The sequence below is a fragment of the Chiloscyllium plagiosum genome, unplaced genomic scaffold, assembly GCF_037043375.1.
Source record: "Chiloscyllium plagiosum isolate Xiang-an unplaced genomic scaffold, Cpla_swu_hap1 HiC_scaffold_47, whole genome shotgun sequence".
Classification (NCBI taxonomy): Eukaryota; Metazoa; Chordata; class Chondrichthyes; order Orectolobiformes; family Hemiscylliidae; genus Chiloscyllium; species Chiloscyllium plagiosum.
Genome location: NW_028270185.1, coordinates 4,718,102 through 4,735,919, shown reverse-complemented (window position 1 = coordinate 4,735,919; position 17,818 = coordinate 4,718,102). Strand labels below are relative to the sequence as shown.

The window sequence follows — 17,818 nt, the reverse complement described above, 5'->3', positions numbered from 1 at the left end:
GCTTATTTGGCACATTTGATGAGATAGGAAGCTGAATATGGATGAGTCAAGTTGCAGCATTAATAAGGGACTTAACAACCTATAAACCTGTTTAATTGACAACTCACTGCCAAGCAAGAAACTCCCCTCACCATAGAGTCATAGAGTCAGAGATGTACAGCATGGAAACAGACCCTCACTTGTCAAAAGCCTAAAAGATGCAGCAAGATTTCCTGCCATCGAGATAGGCCTCACCAGCCTTCTCATCTAATTCTGTCACAGATCTTACTATAACCCACATCACTCAGCCCCTAAAAGATTCTGCCCATTATGTTCAAATTTGTGTTATATTCAGTCACTTCACATGGTCATCCTTCATTAATACAACATTTCACTGGCTTTAAGTATCTGTTATGATGCCAGTAGAAAAAAAATATTAAAAGCCTATTTTGACAAAGATCTGATAAACTTTTTAATTACACATTTCCATTATCACATGTGAATTATTGTGAATTCTAAACTACTTCATTGTATTTTTAAAAAATGAATATTTGACTTCATTACTATAATAAAATACTGCAGATACTGGAAGATTGAAATAAAACCAGAAATGCAGGTCTAAAAGCATGTACAGAGAGAGAAACAAAATTAATGTTACACATGGATAACCATTTACCTGTATTATATGAATTTAATTAAGCTATTCCTTATTAAAATTAGTGTTTTTCACCAAATGCTGTTGTTGTAGGTCACACTCGTGGCAAGTTAGTAATTTCTATAAACGGTTGGTATTGTGACTGTGAGAAAGGTACTCATCCTGTGTGCTGAAGTTTGATCTACATTTAGATTGAGTGAATTTGTTAAAAAAAACACAGAATATGTATATTCAAGATTAGTCCATAATTTATAAAGAAACTACCGAAGCTCTAACATCATCTGCTAAAATTCAGTTGATACAACACAACGGATGTCCTGCTTGAGTTAACGAGAAATAGCACAAAACTTGTACACGTGGGGTATATGCAAGATTCCACTCGAAACCGATGAGATGTTAATATCCTTGTGGTCAATAACAGGGTTGAAGACAAAGTTCTGAAGCAGAGTTGTCAAAAAAAGGAAAAGTTCCATGCGAGCCAAGGACTCTCCCAGACATTTCCTTTTCCCTGTAAAAACAGATGTTATTAAGCAAAAAACTCAAAGTATTTGACGGTTGATTGCTTTAACATATGTGGCATTATGAATAGGGGGCTGAATCTGTTTCTGTACATTTTGTGTATGAGTCTAATTCTTATCAAACTGGGGGAAATAATGAAACATGCCCGTGACCCACAATGGGACAGTTCACACAATTGTTCCTCTGTCTAAACCATTAATTTTGATTGAAATGCCTTACTACACACACAATATAGATATGATTTGGAGGTGCCGGTGCTGGACTGGGGTGGACAAAGTTAAAAATCACGCAACAACAAGTTATAATCCAACAGGTTTATTTGGAAACACTAGCTGCTTCTTCACCAGGTGGTTGTGGAGCAGTTCTGCTCAAAAAAACACTTGCACACTCTGCACACTTCATTGATCAAGTTCACAATTTCCAACTTTTCCACAGTAAGTAGTTCAGTATAAATCCAAGTAACTATTGAGTCCAAACTGAGCAGGTTTGTAACTCAAACCTCTCTTCTCCCATGACTTCTTTGAATTTTTAATTTATATGTGCAATTCCATATTGTTTCTGAATTCTACTGTTGTTATGGGCCACCATTTCTCTCAGTGGTATTATTCCCACAGATATCAATTCAAAAGACATATTTATACCAATTTAAAGATTATTTCAAATGAAATCAGATCTTCAGCTAACTACTCACACTCGACCTGGTGTGGTTAACTTGACCACTAACATTTCAGTACATTGCTCATTCCAAAGAACAGAAATGCTCTTTATAACAGCGGAGGTTTTATGTCATATAGCAGTCAGACTGCATGATAGCCAACCTGTCTGTGAAATGATAGGGATTAGTCTTGTTTCTTCATTTGTCTCTCAAAAGCATATTTACTACTGACCGGAAGGTAAGTAAAACTTCAATTAGACAGAAATGAGAAAGAGAGTCCATACCTGCAGAGAATGGCATGAAGCTTTCACTATTTTTGAAACATCCATTTTTATCAAGGAAATGATTTGGGTCAAACGAATCTGGTTTCTCCCACAGGCTGGTGGATTTCAGAACAGAGGAAAGTACAGGAATCACAAATGTGCCCTAAAACAAAATTACCGCAGTTCAGCAAGGAAAAAAGCAAAATTTACATTTGTAACAAATGAACACTTGAAAAACATAGCAACATGAGACAGTGAAGTGAAATTAGAAATCATCTATCTTGGTGATTTAGTGTAACATCATATTTGATATTGATGCAAGAGAGCAAATCTGATTCTTGAACTTAACTGAATTATTTGATCTTAACCAGAGTGGCAATGGACTTGTTACATTTGAACTCACTGTCGCTGAGAAACAAATCAGCTAAATTTTCCCATTGGGTTAAATCAGCTTAGTGTCATCTTTCTCAAGTTTCATGGAGATGTTCCCTCTGTGAAGCATTATGAGTTTTCAAATGTTATCTCCCCAAATATCATCTCATTATCTATGCACCATGCCCCTATGGCACACCATCATCAATTCTCCAACTCGCTGGAGATAGACGTACTCACCATAGAACATTACAGTGCAGTACAGGCCCTTGGGCCCTCGATATTGCACCGACCTGTCATACCAATCTGAAGCCCATCTAACCTATACTATTCCATGTACGTCCATATGCCTGTCCAATGACGACTTAAATGTACTTAAAGTTGGCAAATCTACTACCGTTGCAGGCAAAGCATTCCATACCCTTACTACTCTCTGAGTAAAGAAACTACCTCTGACATCTGTCCTATATCTATCACCCCTCAATTTAAAGCTATGCCCCCTCGTGCTCACCGTCACCATTCTTGGAAAAAGGCTCTCCCAGTCCACCCTATCTAACCCTCTGATTATCTTATATGTCTCTGTTAAGTCACCTCTCAACCTTCTTCTCTCTAACGAAAACAGCCTGAAGTCCCTCAGCCTTTCCTCGTAAGACCTTCCCTCCATACCAGGCAACATCCTAGTAAATCTCCTCTGCACCCTTTCCAAAGCTTCCACATCCTTCTTATAATGCGGTGACCAGAACTGTACACAATACTCCAAGTGCGGCTGCACTAGAGTTTTGTACTGCTGTAGCATAACCTCATGGTTCTGGAACTCAATCCCTCTATTAATAAAAGCTAAAACACTGTATGCCTTCTTTACAACCCTGTCAACCTGGGTTTACGCTCATCTACCTGTTTGGTCACCTTCTCAAAGAACTCAATAAAGTTTGTGAGGCACGACCTACCCTTCACAAAACTGTGCTGACTATCCCTAATCAAATTATTATTTTCTAGATGATTATAAATCCTATCTCTTAGAACCTTTTCCAACACTTTACCAATAACTGAAGTAAGGCTCACTGGTCTATAATTATCAGGATTGTCTCTACTCCCCGTCTTGAACAGGGGAACCACATTTGCTATCCTCCAGTCTTGCACTATTCTTGTAGACAATGGTGATTTAAAGATCAATGCCAAAGGCTCGGCAATCTCCTCCCTGGTTTTCCAGATGATCCTAGGATAAATCCCATCCAGCCCACGGGACTTATCTATTTTCACACTCTGCAGGATTTCTAATACCTCTTCCTTGTGAACCTCAATCACACCTAGTCTAGTAGCCTGTATCTCGGTAATCTCCTCGACAACATTGTCATTTTCTAGAGTGAGTACTGTTAAAAAATATTCATTTAGTGCTTCCTCTATCTCTTCTGACTTCACACACAACTTCCCACTACTATCCTTGTTTGGCCCTAATCTTACTCTCGTCATTCTTTTATTCCTTAAATACCTATAGAAAGCCTTAGGGTTTACCCTGACCCTATCCGCCAACAACTTCTCATGTCTCCTCCTGGCTCTTCTGAGCTCTCTCTTTAGGTCTTTCCTGGCTACCTTGTAACCAGCAAGCGCCCTAACTGAGCCTTCACATCTCATCCTAACATAAGCCTTCTTCTTCCTCTTGACCAGAGATCCCACTTCCTTCGTAAACCACGGCTCCCGCGCTCTACAGCTTCCTCCCTGCCTGACAGGTACATACTTATCTAGGATACACAGTAGCTTTTCCTTGAATAAGCTCCGCATTTCTAATGTGCCTATCCCCTGCAGTTTCCTTCTCCATCCTATGCTTCCTAAATCTTGCCTAATCACATCATCGTAATATCCTTTCCCCCAGCTGTAACTCTTGCCCAGTGGTGTACACCTATCCCTTTCTATCACTAAAGTAAATATAACAGAATTGTGCTCACCTACCTCCAAGTCTAACACCTGGCCAGGCTCATTACCCAGTACCAAATCTAATGTGGCTTCGCCCCTTGTTGTCTACATACTGTGTCAGGGAGCCCTCATGCACACACTGGACAAAAACTGACCCATCTATAGTACTCGTTCCCAGTCAATATTTGGAAAGTTGCAGTCCCCCTTGACAACAACCCTATCTCCCTCACTCGTATCGAGAATCATCTTTGCTATCCTTTCCTCTACATCTCTGGAACTATTCAGAGGCCTACAGAAAACTCCCAACAGGGTGACTTCTCCTTTCCTGTTTCTAACTTCAGCCCATACTAGCTCAGTTGATGAGTCCCCAAACATCCTTTCTGCAACTGTAATACTGTCCTTGACCAACAATGCCACACCTCCCCCTCTTTTACCATCTTCTCTGTTCTTACTGAAACATCTAAATCCTGGAACCTGCGACAACCATTCCTGTCCCTGCTCTAACCATGTCTCCAAAATGGCCACAACATCGAAGTCCCAGGTACCAACCCATGCTGCAAGTTCATCCACCTTATTCCGGATGCTCCTGGTGTTGAAGTAGACACACTTCAAACCAACTTCTTGCTTGCCGGTGCCATCTTGCGTCCCTGAAACTTGATTTTGGACCTCCCTACTCTCAATCTTTTCTATACTTGAATGACAATTTTGGTTCCCATGTCCCTGCTGGATTAGTTTAAACCCACCCCAATAGCCTTCGCGAATTCCCCCCCAGGATATCGGTACCCCTCTGGTTCAGATGAAGAGAATCCTGCTTGTAGAGGCCCCACCTACCCCAGAAAGAGCCCCAATTATCCAAGAATCCAAAACCCTCCCTCCTGCACTACCCCTGTAGCCACGTGTTCAACTCCTCTCTCTCCCTATTCCTTGCCTCACTAGCACATGGCACGGGCAACAAACCAGAGACAACAACTCTGTTTGTCCTAGCTCTAAGTGGGCGGCACGGTGGCACAGTGGTTAACACTGCTGCCTCACAGCGCCAGAGACCCGGGTTCAATTCCCGCCTCAGGCGACTGACTGTGTGGAGTTTGCACATTCTCCCCGTGTCTGCGTGGGTTTCCTCCAGGTGCTCTGGTTTCCTCCCACACTCCAAAAATGTGCAGGTCAGGTGAATTGGCCACGCTAAATTGCCTGTAGTGTTAGGTGCAGGGGTAAATGTAGGGGAATGGGTCTGGGTGGGTGCGCTTCGGCGGGTCGGTGTGGACTTGTTGGGCCGAAGGGCCTGTTTCCACACTGTAAAGTAATCTAATCTAATCTAAAGTAATCTAATCTAAAAAAAAGCTTCCATCCTAGCTCCCTGAATTTCTGCCTTAAATCCCCATCTCTCTTCCTATCATTGGTGCCTAAAATATCCAGGTATTCATAGAGTGGTAGAGTCATACTGCACAGAAACAGACCCTTCAGTGCAGCCAGTCCATGCTGAAAATAATCCCAAAATAAACTCGTCCACCTGCCTGCTCCTGGCCCATATCCCTCCAAACCTCTCCTATTCATCTATCGATCTAAATGTTTTTCAAACATTGTAATTGTAATCCTCCACTCCTTCAGGAAGTGCTTTCCACACATGAACCACCCTCTGTGCAAAAAACTATACCTCTCCTATCTTTTTTAAATCTCTCTCCTCTCACCTTAAAAAGGTGCCCCTTAGTCTTGAAATCCCCCATCCTTGGGAAAAGACAACTACCATCAATTCTATCTATACCTCTCATTATTTTATGAATTTCTATCAGGATGCCTCTCAACCTCCTAAACTCCAGCAAAAACATCCCAGCCTATCCAACCTTTCTTTATAACTCAAACCTTCCATACCTGGCAACATCCTGGTAAATCTCTTCCGAACCCTCACCAACTTGATCATATCTTTCCTATAACTGGGAGACCAGAACTGGATGCAGAACTCCAGAAGAGGCCTCACCAGTGTTCTGTACAACCTCAACATGACTTCCCAACTCCGATACTCAAAGGACTGACCAATGAAGGCAAGTGTGCCAAGTATCTTTTTAACCACCTGTCGATATATGATGCAAACTTCAAAGAATTATGTACCTGTCCCTCTGTTCCACAACACTACCTAAGACCCTACCATGAATTGTATAAACCTTTGTTGTACCAAAATGCAATATCTCGCATTTATCCAGAATGAACTCCATCTGCTATCTTTCAACCCATTGATCCATTTGATCAAGATCAGTTTATAATATTAGAAAACCTTCTTCACCAATTTTGGTGTCGTTCGCAAACTTACTAACCATGCCTTCTATATTCTCATCCAAATCATTTATATAAATGATAAACAAAAGAGGACTCAGAATTGATCCCTGTGGAACACCGCTGGTCACTGGCCTCTAGTCTAAAAAGCAACCCTCCTCTATTACTCTCTGTCTCCTACCATTAAGCCAATTATGTATCCAATTGGCAAGCTCACCCTGAATTTCATGTGACATCACTTCACTATTTAGGCTACCATGCAGAACCTTGTCAAAGGCCTTACTAAATCCAAGTAAACAGCATCTATTGCACAGCCATCATAATCTTTTGGTATGCTCTCAAAACTCAAATCGAGCTTAAGAGACATGATGTTCCTTGCACAAAACTGGAAACAGTCCAATTTGTCCATGTCAACCAGATATCTGAAATAAACCTAGTCCCATTTGCCTGCATTTGGCCTATATCCCTCTAAACCCTTCCTATTAATATACCCATCCAGATCCCTCTTAAATGTTGTAATTGTACCAGCCTCCACCACTTCCTTGGAGAGCTCATTCCATACACGCACCACTCTCTGCATGGAAAATTTACCCCTTAGGTCCCTTTTAAACTTATTCCCTCAACGTTTGGACTTCCCCACCCCGTGGAAAAGACCTTGTCTATTTACTCTATCCGTGCCCCTCATGATTTTATAAACCTCTATACGGTCACCCCTCAACCTCCGATGCTCCAGTTCCGGACACTCTCAACAAATTTAAAGCACAGTTGTGCACAAGGTTAAATACCATCAATCCAGAGCTGTCCAGCATGGTTCACCCCTCTTTCCTGCAGGTAGACGTAGCATTTGTGTGGTCTCTGTATATTAGTGGTTGGCCTTGCAAGACATCTTTGATGCTGCCTGACCTGCTGCGCTTTTCCAGCAACACATTTTTAAGCTCTGATCTCCAGCATCTGCAGTCCTCACTTTCTCCCTGCAAGACATCTCCTCTTCACCTCTGAGAAAGGACACAGATCCCTCACAGCAAGCACAGACAAAGCTGCCTCCTGCATCCTTCACCAGCTCAGATACTGACACCTTGGCGGATTTGTTAGCTAGATTAATCTGGAGAACCTGTGGTGAACACATCAAGCTGCGTCTACACTGCTGGCTGAGGAAGGAATGCCCCAGGCTGCTGGAACTCAGGACTGCCAGAGAGCAGCTATTTGATCAGCTCCAGGCAAGACAGAATTCCACAGTGTCCACAATTAAGAACACAATATAAAAAACAAGCTGATGCAGGAGCAGAAGGCAGGTTTGTTGGAGGTTCTGGGCAAATTGACACAAAGGTTGTACAATTGTTATTTGTACAATGCTGCATCTAGTATGTGAGTGTTTGGCTGCTTCATGCAAGGGTTAGCATCTGCCATAGGAATCAGGTTCAGCATCCTCAGCATATGCTGTATCCATGCTCACTCCATTGCTCCAACAATTGATTAGGGATAGTGAGCATGGCTTTGTATGTGGGAAATCATGTCTCACAAACTTGATTGAGTTTTTTTGACCAAAAAGATCGAAGAGGGCAGAGAGGTTGATGTTGTTGACATTGATTTTAGTAAAGCCTTTGACAAGGTTCTGCAAGGTAGATTGGTTAGTAAAGCTTGCCAATTGGATACAAAATTGTTTTTGTGGTGGGAGAGAGAGGGTGAAGGGTTGATTTTCTGAATGGAGGCCTGTGACCAGCAGTGTTCTGCAAGGATTGGTGCTGGGTCCAGTGTTGTTTAACATTGATATAAATGAATTTTGGTGAGAATTTAGGGGGCATAGTCAGTAAGTTTGGGTCAATTGGGTCAATGGACCGAGGTGTGGCAGATGGAGTTTAATTTGTAATAATGCAAAATATTTCATTTTGGTAAGTTGAACAAGGGCAGGACTTACACAGTTAATTGTGGGGTCCCGAGTAATGTTGTAAAATAGAGAGACCTAGATTTCAGGTACATAGTTCTTTGAAAATTCCGTCATGGATAGACAGGATGGGTAAGAAGGCACTTAGCGTATTTGCCTTCATTGCTCAGACCATTGAATATAGGAGTTGGGATATCATATTGAGGTTGTACAGGATGTTGATTAGGCCACTTTTGGAGGCCTGTGTACGGTTCTGGTCACCCATAAACTGGAGAGGGTTCAGAAAAGATTTACAAGGATGCTGCGAATATGTAAGATTGAGTTATAAGGACAGGCCAGATAGGCTCGGACTTTTTCATAAGGTCCTAACCTTATAGAGATTTATAAAATAATGAGGGGCATAGATAAAGTGAATAGCAAAAGTTTTCCCTAAGGATAGGGGAGTTTAAAACTTCTCCTGCATCAGCACATAACTGTTCTTCCACCAGACTAAATTCATCCCTTTGTCTCATTGCAAAAGAAATTGGCCTAACATCCAGATAGATGTGTTTTTAGCACCCTGACTGATGTACCTATATAACCCAGAGTGGTTGCATCAGGCCTGCAGGAATCACTGTTGCCAAACCCCTGGAGTGGAATCAGATGAGCCCTTTAACTGATCATGGCATAATCCGCACTAGGCCCTCTTGATTTTCACACTTGGCCATTTCCTTGAAGCACATGCAACGTGTTTGCCACATAAACTGCTGGCATATGCTGAAATTGACAAAGCATGGTGCCATATATCAACATGTTCAGCCTGCCCATGCCCCCTCCACCCCTCCACACACACACACACGACCAAAGAACACAGAACATTACAGTGCAGTACAGGCCCTTTGGCCCTCAATGTTGCCCCAATCTGTGGAACCAATGGGAAGCCTATCTAACCTACACTATTCCATTTTCATCCATATGTTTATCCAATGGCCCTTTGAATGCCCTTAAAGTTGGCGAGTCTACTATTGATGCAGGCAGAGTGTTCCACAGCTCCTGCTACTTGAGTAAAGAAACTATCTCTGACATCTGTCCTATATCTATCACCCCTCAGCTTAAAGCTATGTTCCCTCGTGCTAGCCATCACTATCTGATGAAACAGGCTCTCACTATCCACCCTATCTAATCCTATGATTATCAAAGTTAAAAATCACACAACACCAGGTTATAGTCCAACAGGTTTAATTGGAAGCACACTAGCTTTCGGAGTGACGTTCCTTCATCAGGTGGTCATCCACAATCACCTGATGGAGGAGCGTCGCTCCGAAAGCTAGTGTGCTTCCAATTAAACCTGTTGGACTATAACCTGGTGTGTGATTTTTAACTTTGTACACCCCAGTCCAACTCCGGCATCTCCGAATTATGATTATCAAATATGTCTTAATTAAGTCACCTCTCAATCCTGTTGTCTCTGTAACGAAAACAGCCTCAAGTCCCTCAGCCTTTCCTCATAAGACATCCCCTCCATACCAGGCAACATCCTAGTAAATTTCCTCTGAACACTTTCCAAAGCTTCCACATCCTTCCTATAATGTGGTGACCAGAACTGCACACAATAGTCCAAGTGTGGCCACATCAGAGTTTTATACATGACCTCATGGCTCAGAAACTCAATCCCTCTACCAATAAAAGCTAACACACCGTATGCCTTCTTAACAACCCTATCAACCTGGGTGGCAACTTTCAGAGATCTATGTACATGGACACCAAGATCTCTCTGCTCATCTGCACTACCAAGAATCTTACCATTAGCCCAGTACTCTGAATTCCTGTTGCTCCTTCCAAAGTGAATCACCTCACACTTTTCTGCATTCAACTCCATTTGCCACCTCTCACCTATTCAGCACTCCAAACTGTAACATGCTGCCTACCTCACCCTCTGCACTAAAAAGCAGTGCAAGGCACAGAAACTGGCAGCATTCAAATAAACACAAAGTAAGCAAGCACTAAGAAAGTAGACTCAGAGCAATAAGATATACTCTGTGTAGGATACATGAAATTTGTGTGTTCCTGTAGGAAAAGCACCCAGCAGAGGCACACAACTCATAAATGTTCTCGAGCTGAAATAAAGTTCTAAAGTGGTGTGTTCATTGGTCTGAAAATGCAACAAAATTATGTTGGTGATTTGGCAATGCTCATTGGCTTGTACAAACGGTTGGAAATGACAATATCCATAGGGCATGCAAGGACATTGAGGTGAAAACAGAGTTTGATGAAGACCTGAAGAACTAAATAGCAAGCTGCTGCTGCCAAGTAACCAGTCTTACTTTCATGTCAGGAATTAGCACTGTCTAGTTCTTTGTAGAAGTGGAGGTGAATTAGGAGCCCCAAAGAAATGAGGCAAGTTTGATTAGATTAGATTAGATTCCCTACAGTGTGGAAACAGGCCCTTCAGCCCAACTAGTCCACACGAACCCTCTGAAGAGTAACCCACCCAGACCCATTTCCATCTGACTAATGCACCTAATACTATGGGCAATTTAGCATGGGCAATTCACCTGACCTGCACATCTTTGGACTGTGGGAGGAAACCGGAGCACCCGGAGGAAACCCACGCAGACATTGGGAGAATGTGCAAACTCCACACAGACAGTCACCTGAGGCTGGAATCGAACCTGGGACACTGGTGCATGAGGCAGCAGTGCTAACCCCTGAGCTACCGTGCCATCCCCAAATGGCTAATAAGATACAAATACATGGTCATCACTATTGATTCAAAACTCATCATTCAAAACCTAAGGGGAGATTTGGAAATAAATTTCTCAATGTTCAGAATCTGTTGCTTCCACTTTTACACTATTTTCCCAACTTTCTTGGTCCCATGCTTGAGAGTGTGGAAAATTTGGCCCTATAATTCTGACTCCAGATCATTAAGCATTAAAATTGCTTTTAAGAGTGAGCATCTAGGTGTTAAGTGATGACCAGATCAGCCTTTGTTCTGATGTTTTTCACAGTGAAATAACTTATGGTGTTCAGATGTGAGGTACACAACGAGAGTCAACATTTTCAGAAGGCAATTGACAAAATTAAGTAAGAGCTTTTAAAAATAACTTTGAAACTCAGGATATCATCAATTATATTTAAAATCTGACTGTGTTGATTGTTAATTTGCCTTCCTTATTGAGAGAATGTTTGCAATCTACTGGATATAATAGCACCTTGACTCCATGACATAAAACACTTGGAAGCTATTTATACAAAATTTGAGCCAGTAAGCCAGACATCTCAGAAGAAGTTGGTTCAAGCTCAGTTCCAGAATACATTTTGAACCCTTTCTAGATTGATTTCTTACTCTATTTTACTGGAGCAAAGTAGCAGTTACATATGGTTGTTAAATTTCAAAAGTAATTAATTATGCAATGGTTTGATACCCTAAGGTGCTGTATAAATAATGTTGGATGTAATAATAGGTTTCATTCTGACCTTAGGAATCAGATATCCTCTGAATTCTATATCATTCGATGCCATATGTGGAAGATTCATGGGAATAAGGTCAACGTATCGTTGGACCTCGTGAATGACAGCATCTGTGTACGGCATTTTTGTTCGATCTTCAATAGACGGACATCGCGAGGATCCAATTACCTCGTCGATTTCTTGATGAATTTTCTCTGATGGGAGGGAAGACAATTTCACAATTATTTTATAACATATTTAGTTTTACAAGCATGTACTCAACTTTTGTCATCTAACAACTTATACACATATCAATTTTACATTATCAGTTCAAAAAGAAGTCTTATCTAATTGCTGAGCCGATGGAAAATTTAATGGTTTTAAAGCAGTTTTTTAACCATTGGCCTTCGTTCAATGTTCAGTGGAATAAACGTAGGTTTGTAAAGCCCACAGAAGGAAGGCAAGATTAAGGTGTCGTAGAAACATAGAATCATGAAGAGGCCCTTCGGCCCATCAAGACTGTGCCACCAAATAGAGACACCAATTCCGCACTAGTCCCACTTTCCAGCACTAGGCCCATACACTTGAATGTTATGACATTGCTAGTGCTCATCCATGTACTTTTTAAAGTTTTTGAAATTACTACATCAACCATCCTCTCAGGTACTGCATTCCTGACTGTCACCACCTTCTGGTTGAAAAACTGTTTCCTCGAATCCCCTCTAAACCTCCCGCCTTAAAATTATGTCCCCTTGTTATTGACTCTTCAACAGACTGGAACGGCTGCTTTCAATTCATCCTGTCCGTCTGTAAATGCTCTGCGCAGTTCATGACATGAGTAGACAGACAGGAGTAAAATGAGATGTTTCTGACTCTTACCACTCCAACTGGGGGCTAGACTGGTTTCAGAGGTGACCCTTCACGGTAACTGACTGTGCACCTCGACAAGCACTGTCAGTTTTTGAAGATGCTGTGGGTGCAAGGAATGCCAGTAAATTCTGGAAAATCCGCTGTGTGGCAAATTGTCCTCGGTAAGATGGGGCAGAAATTAAATGAGACAAACTCCATAGGGACATGGAAACCAATTAATGAGGCTCTTTCCATAAGTTAGGGCAAGGAAATTTACAGGCCTCAAGGCAAGAAACCCTCCAAGAAAATTGAAGTAACTCAGACTTAGTATAGTACCTTTATTTGCTTACCCTTTGAATTGGAACATAACAAAACATTACCTCTTGAGGTAAAATATTCAGAACTTCCAGTGGTCTGATTCTTCTTTTCAATAGAGTCATAGAGATGTACAGAACAGAAACAGACCCTTCGGTCAAATCCGGCCGTGCCGATCAGATATCCCAACCCAATCTAGTCCCACCTGCCAGCACCCAGCCCATATCCTTCCAAACCCTTCCTATTCATATACCCATCCAAATGCCTCTTAAATGTTGCAATTGTACCAACCTCCAACACTTCCTCTGGCAGCTCATTCCATACACATACCACCCTCTGTGTGAAAAAGTTGCCCCTTGGGTATCTTTTATATCTTTCCCCTCTCACCCTAAACATATGCCCTCTAGTTCAGGTGTCCCCAACCCCAGGGAAAAGACCTTGTCTATTTATCCCATCCATGCCCCTCATCATTTTGTAAACCTCTATAAGGTCACCCCTCAGCCTCCGACGCTCCAGAAAAAACAGCCTCTCCCTATAGCTCAAATCCTCCAAACCTGGCAACATCCTTGTAAATCTTTTCTGAACCCTTTCAAGTTTCACAACATCTTTCCGATAGGAAGGAGACCAGAATTGCACGCAATATTCCAACAGTGGCCTAACCAATGTCCTGTACAGCAGCAACGTGACCTCCCAACTCCTGTACTCAATACTCTGACCAATAAAGGAAAGCATACCAAACGCCTTCTTCACTATTCTATCTACCTGTGACTCCACTTTCAAGGAGCTATGAACCTGCACTCCAAGGTCTCTTTGTTCAGCAACATTACCTAGGACCTTACAATTAAGTGTATAAATCCTGCTAAGATTTGCTTTCCCAAAATGCAGCACCTCACATTTATCTGAATTAAACTCCATCTGCCACTTCTCAGTCCATTGGCCCATCTGGTCAAGATCCTGTGGTAATCTGAGGTAACCCGCTTCGCTGTCCACTACACCTCCAAACCTGTCATCTGCAAACTTACTAACTGTACCTCTTATGCTCGCATCCAAATCATTTATGTAAATGACAAAATGTAGAGGTCCCAGCACCGATCCTTGTGGCACTCCACTGGTCAATAGACCTCCAGTCTGAAAAACAAACCTCCACCACCACCCTCTGTCTTCTATCTTTGAGCCAGTTCTGTATCCAAATGGCTAGTTCTCCCTGTATTCCATGGGATCTAATCTTGCTAATCAGTCTCCCATGGAGAACCTTATTGAACGTCTTAATGAAGTCCATATAGATCACATCTACTGCTCTGCCCTCATCAATCCTCTTTGTTACTTCTTCAAAAAACTCAAACAAGTTTGTGAGACATGGTTTCCCATGCACAAAGCCATGTTGACTATCCCTAATCAGTCCTTGCCTTTCCAAATACATGTACATTCCTGTCCCTCAGGATTCCCTCCAACAACTTGCCCACCCCGAAGTCAGGCTCCAATATTTGAAGAGGAATTTTCATGATTGTCCTGATCCATCATTATAAGGAAACATGTCTTTAATAGTACAAAGTCCTTATACCTATTGTCTTTCTCAGTGTCCCTATCCTGAGGGTTCCTTAGGTATTCCTGTTACTGCCTCTGAGGGAAGGCTATCCCCTTGACGTGATGAGGCCTGCTGACAACAATGCCAAGCTTCCTGACAACCTTTGTGCCTTGTGAACTAAAGGGCAAGACAGCAGCAATGTGGACCTGATATCTCTGGCTGAGGGGACAAAGCGCAAAAAGACAGACAAGGCAATGCAGAGCAAGGGTGCTGTGAACATCAAGGTAGGCTTAGAGTGAATGAACACTAAAAAAGCGAGCAAAGAGCCTGGAGATGTATCCTGGTCCAGTCCATAAGGTAGGTATGTGCTCCAGAGCATCCTTACTACAGCATTTCACTGACAATTACCACTGCAACTTTGGAGTTCAGATAATTCCTGTTAATGGATCAGAGATGTGCCATGAAAGTTCTTAGAGGCTGGCACATGTTGGATGCCTGTGTCATTGACATGGGGTGTATGTGGCCAGTGCCCATGGAGTGCGCCCTGAGATATCAGTGCCTGGTGTCCAAACTGGAGTTCATTTGGTTAGCTGAATCTATCAGCTGCTCTGCCTTCTTTGTTGAGTTTTCCTGACATCAAGCTTGAATTTGGTAAGATGGCAGTGTGAATATTAATGAGGCAAACAGGGTGTTAACAATAGTTGATGAACTGGGCGTTTATTAATAATAAACATCAATTAGAAACTCACTGCGCTCTGGCAAGGATCTTGTCATGTCTGTTGTGAAAAGCATAAAAGGTGGAGCGGAATGATCTCAACACTGAGATAGTCCGTACTTGTCACTGAAATTTGCCATACACCTAGCCATAGTCCATGTTACTCAGACTTCTCAGATTCTACCCATTGGATGACACTGGAGCAAAAGGGAGTCACTGATGCTGGAGGATGATACTATTTGTCTTCCAGAGGGAGTTAAACAAAAGAAGAAAGTATTAACTGGACACGTACACAGAGGTAACTACTCTCATTATATGAAATTGGATTTAAAAATGACTTGGTAAATGGAAATGCTATAGTGGGAGCAATGAAACAAAATCAGTTCTTTTCACAGAAATTTATTTTGGGAAACGACCTGGTAGGTGCAAAAATATCGGCCTCACCAAAGGTGGTGGAACCACCAGTGGAAGTAGAAGAAACTGAAATGTTATAGGTGGCAAGTCCTGGATTGCTTCTTGACTACATCTCAGGCCATGGAACTAAAACAGGAAGAAGAGAAGTGACGATACTTACCCTGAATCTGTGGATATTTTGCCAGGATCTGGATAGCCCATCGCAGTGTTGTACTAGTTGTTTCAGTTCCAGCCAGAAATAAATTCATTGTCGTCATCAACAAGTTCTTATCATTGAATTCTGAATCAAGGTTGTGTTTCTCCTGAAACAAAATAAAATCTACTTATAAAAACATTAAAGCTCCTTGTGTTGTATGTAGTCATTTATTTGTAACACTAGTTCCCAAATAGTTTTATTTAGACAGTGATAGCCTCAATGTACTGGTGTTTCATTCACCAGATCTCCGTTCTCAAGAAATCATTAATTTTCACTAAAGAAGATATGAGTGTTGAAGAATACAGTTATGAAAAGAAAACTACTCCAAGTACCTCATCCATCTTGATGAGGAAACTGTCGATATAATCCCTGGAGAAATGCTTCTGCAAACTTTCTTTATGGCTTTGAATACTTTTATTCAAAAATGCACTCAAACTTGATACATTTTGGAAGATCCTTTTGTGAGGCCCAGGCAGAAATTCCATAATCTTTGGGAAGTTATTGTACAACTGCAAAATAAACAATACTTTAATTATCAAAATAGTCCTTCTGGACAACTCGTGTCAGTAGTTAGTGTGGATCAGATACCTTAAATGGGACATTGGATCAAAAACACAGTCACCTGATCTAGTACTAAACAAGCCACAAAAAGGGATATAGAGAGAACCATCTCTTCCCAGCCAGGAGGAGTTAGGAAGAAAGGATTTAAGGTTTCCATTGGAGAAAAGGGTGTATTACAGGATTTTACAATTATGAAAAGAATAGTTAGGATAGTGATTAACTTAGAAACAGAGGATATCAGTATAAAATTCACATGGCTTGAGTGACAAAACCCCACCGCTAACTCAAACTCAACTCTCTTACTCCATCTGAAGAGGATGGTGAACATGTAGGCTAGGCACCCATTGAAGATAGTTGATTTGAGGGTTCATTTAGAAAGCAGTAGCATCATCCTGCTGGGAAGCCGAATTGGAGATTGTAAAAACATTGAGAATCACTGATGGATTATAAGTTTATGGAGACAGGGATAGAGAAGCATCATGTGATATGAGAGGGAATTTCTTTTAGAATATTCTATATGGACTGAAATTATACTGTTTAAACTCAGGGTCGAGTCTAATACCTGCATGAGCTTGCTGGGTCTGGTGCATATAGGCTGCAATCGGGACAGCCAACTTTAAGAAATATTTGCAGGAAACTACAGCCGGTAGCCAAGGCAGTCTCAGCAACAATAAGACTGCCCCCTCACTCCCCCTCGATCTCAGGACTCGTTCCATCCCCCACATCCTCTTATATCCCCTTAAGCTAAACTATATCTTCCCAAATAACTCCATGACCGAATGCCAGACTATGCCCCTCCTCCCCTTCAAAGTAAATAATTTCTAGGTTGATGCATCTCAAAAGAAAATTCTTGAGGGAACTAAGTAGTAAATCTGAATGCATAACATAAACTATCCCAAGTTAATGGTTTTGTTCTGTTAATGTTTTTACAGAATGTGCAATAAAATTCTGTTTCCTTACCAAAGTAACTGAAATCTTGTGGTTTAGTTCTGTTATATAAAACAAGATATGCTTTCTTTTATTGGTCGGAGTATTGAGTACAGGAGTTGGGAGGTCATGTTGCAGATGTACAGGACATTGGTTAGGCCACTGTTGGAATATTGCGTGCAATTCCAGTCCCCTTCCTATCGGAAAGATGTTGTGAAACTTGAAAGGGTTCAGAAAAGATTTACAAGGATGTTGCCAGGGTTGGAGGATTTGAGCTATAAGGAGAGGCTGAACAGGCTGGGGCTGTTTTCCCTGGAGCGTTGGAGGCTGAGGGATGACCTTATAGAGGTTTACAAAATTATGAGAGGCATGAATAGGGTAAA

General features: G+C 41.7%; 1 protein-coding gene across 1 annotated transcript in view; it reads right to left on the bottom strand.

Annotated features, from left to right (window-relative positions):
- Positions 1-438: 438 nt before the first annotated feature.
- The window catches only part of LOC148135983 (cytochrome P450 2C23-like), a 29,808-nt gene continuing 12,428 nt past the window's right edge, over positions 439-17,818 (bottom strand). Inside the window, exons 5-9 of the mRNA XM_087983879.1 lie at positions 16,280-16,456; positions 15,912-16,053; positions 11,961-12,148; positions 2,093-2,234; positions 439-1,142 (exon numbers count right to left, since the gene is read on the bottom strand). Of these exons, the coding sequence (XP_087840005.1) occupies positions 961-1,142; positions 2,093-2,234; positions 11,961-12,148; positions 15,912-16,053; positions 16,280-16,456 (831 nt within the window). The 3' untranslated portion in view covers positions 439-960. The remainder of the gene's footprint in view (positions 1,143-2,092; positions 2,235-11,960; positions 12,149-15,911; positions 16,054-16,279; positions 16,457-17,818) is intronic.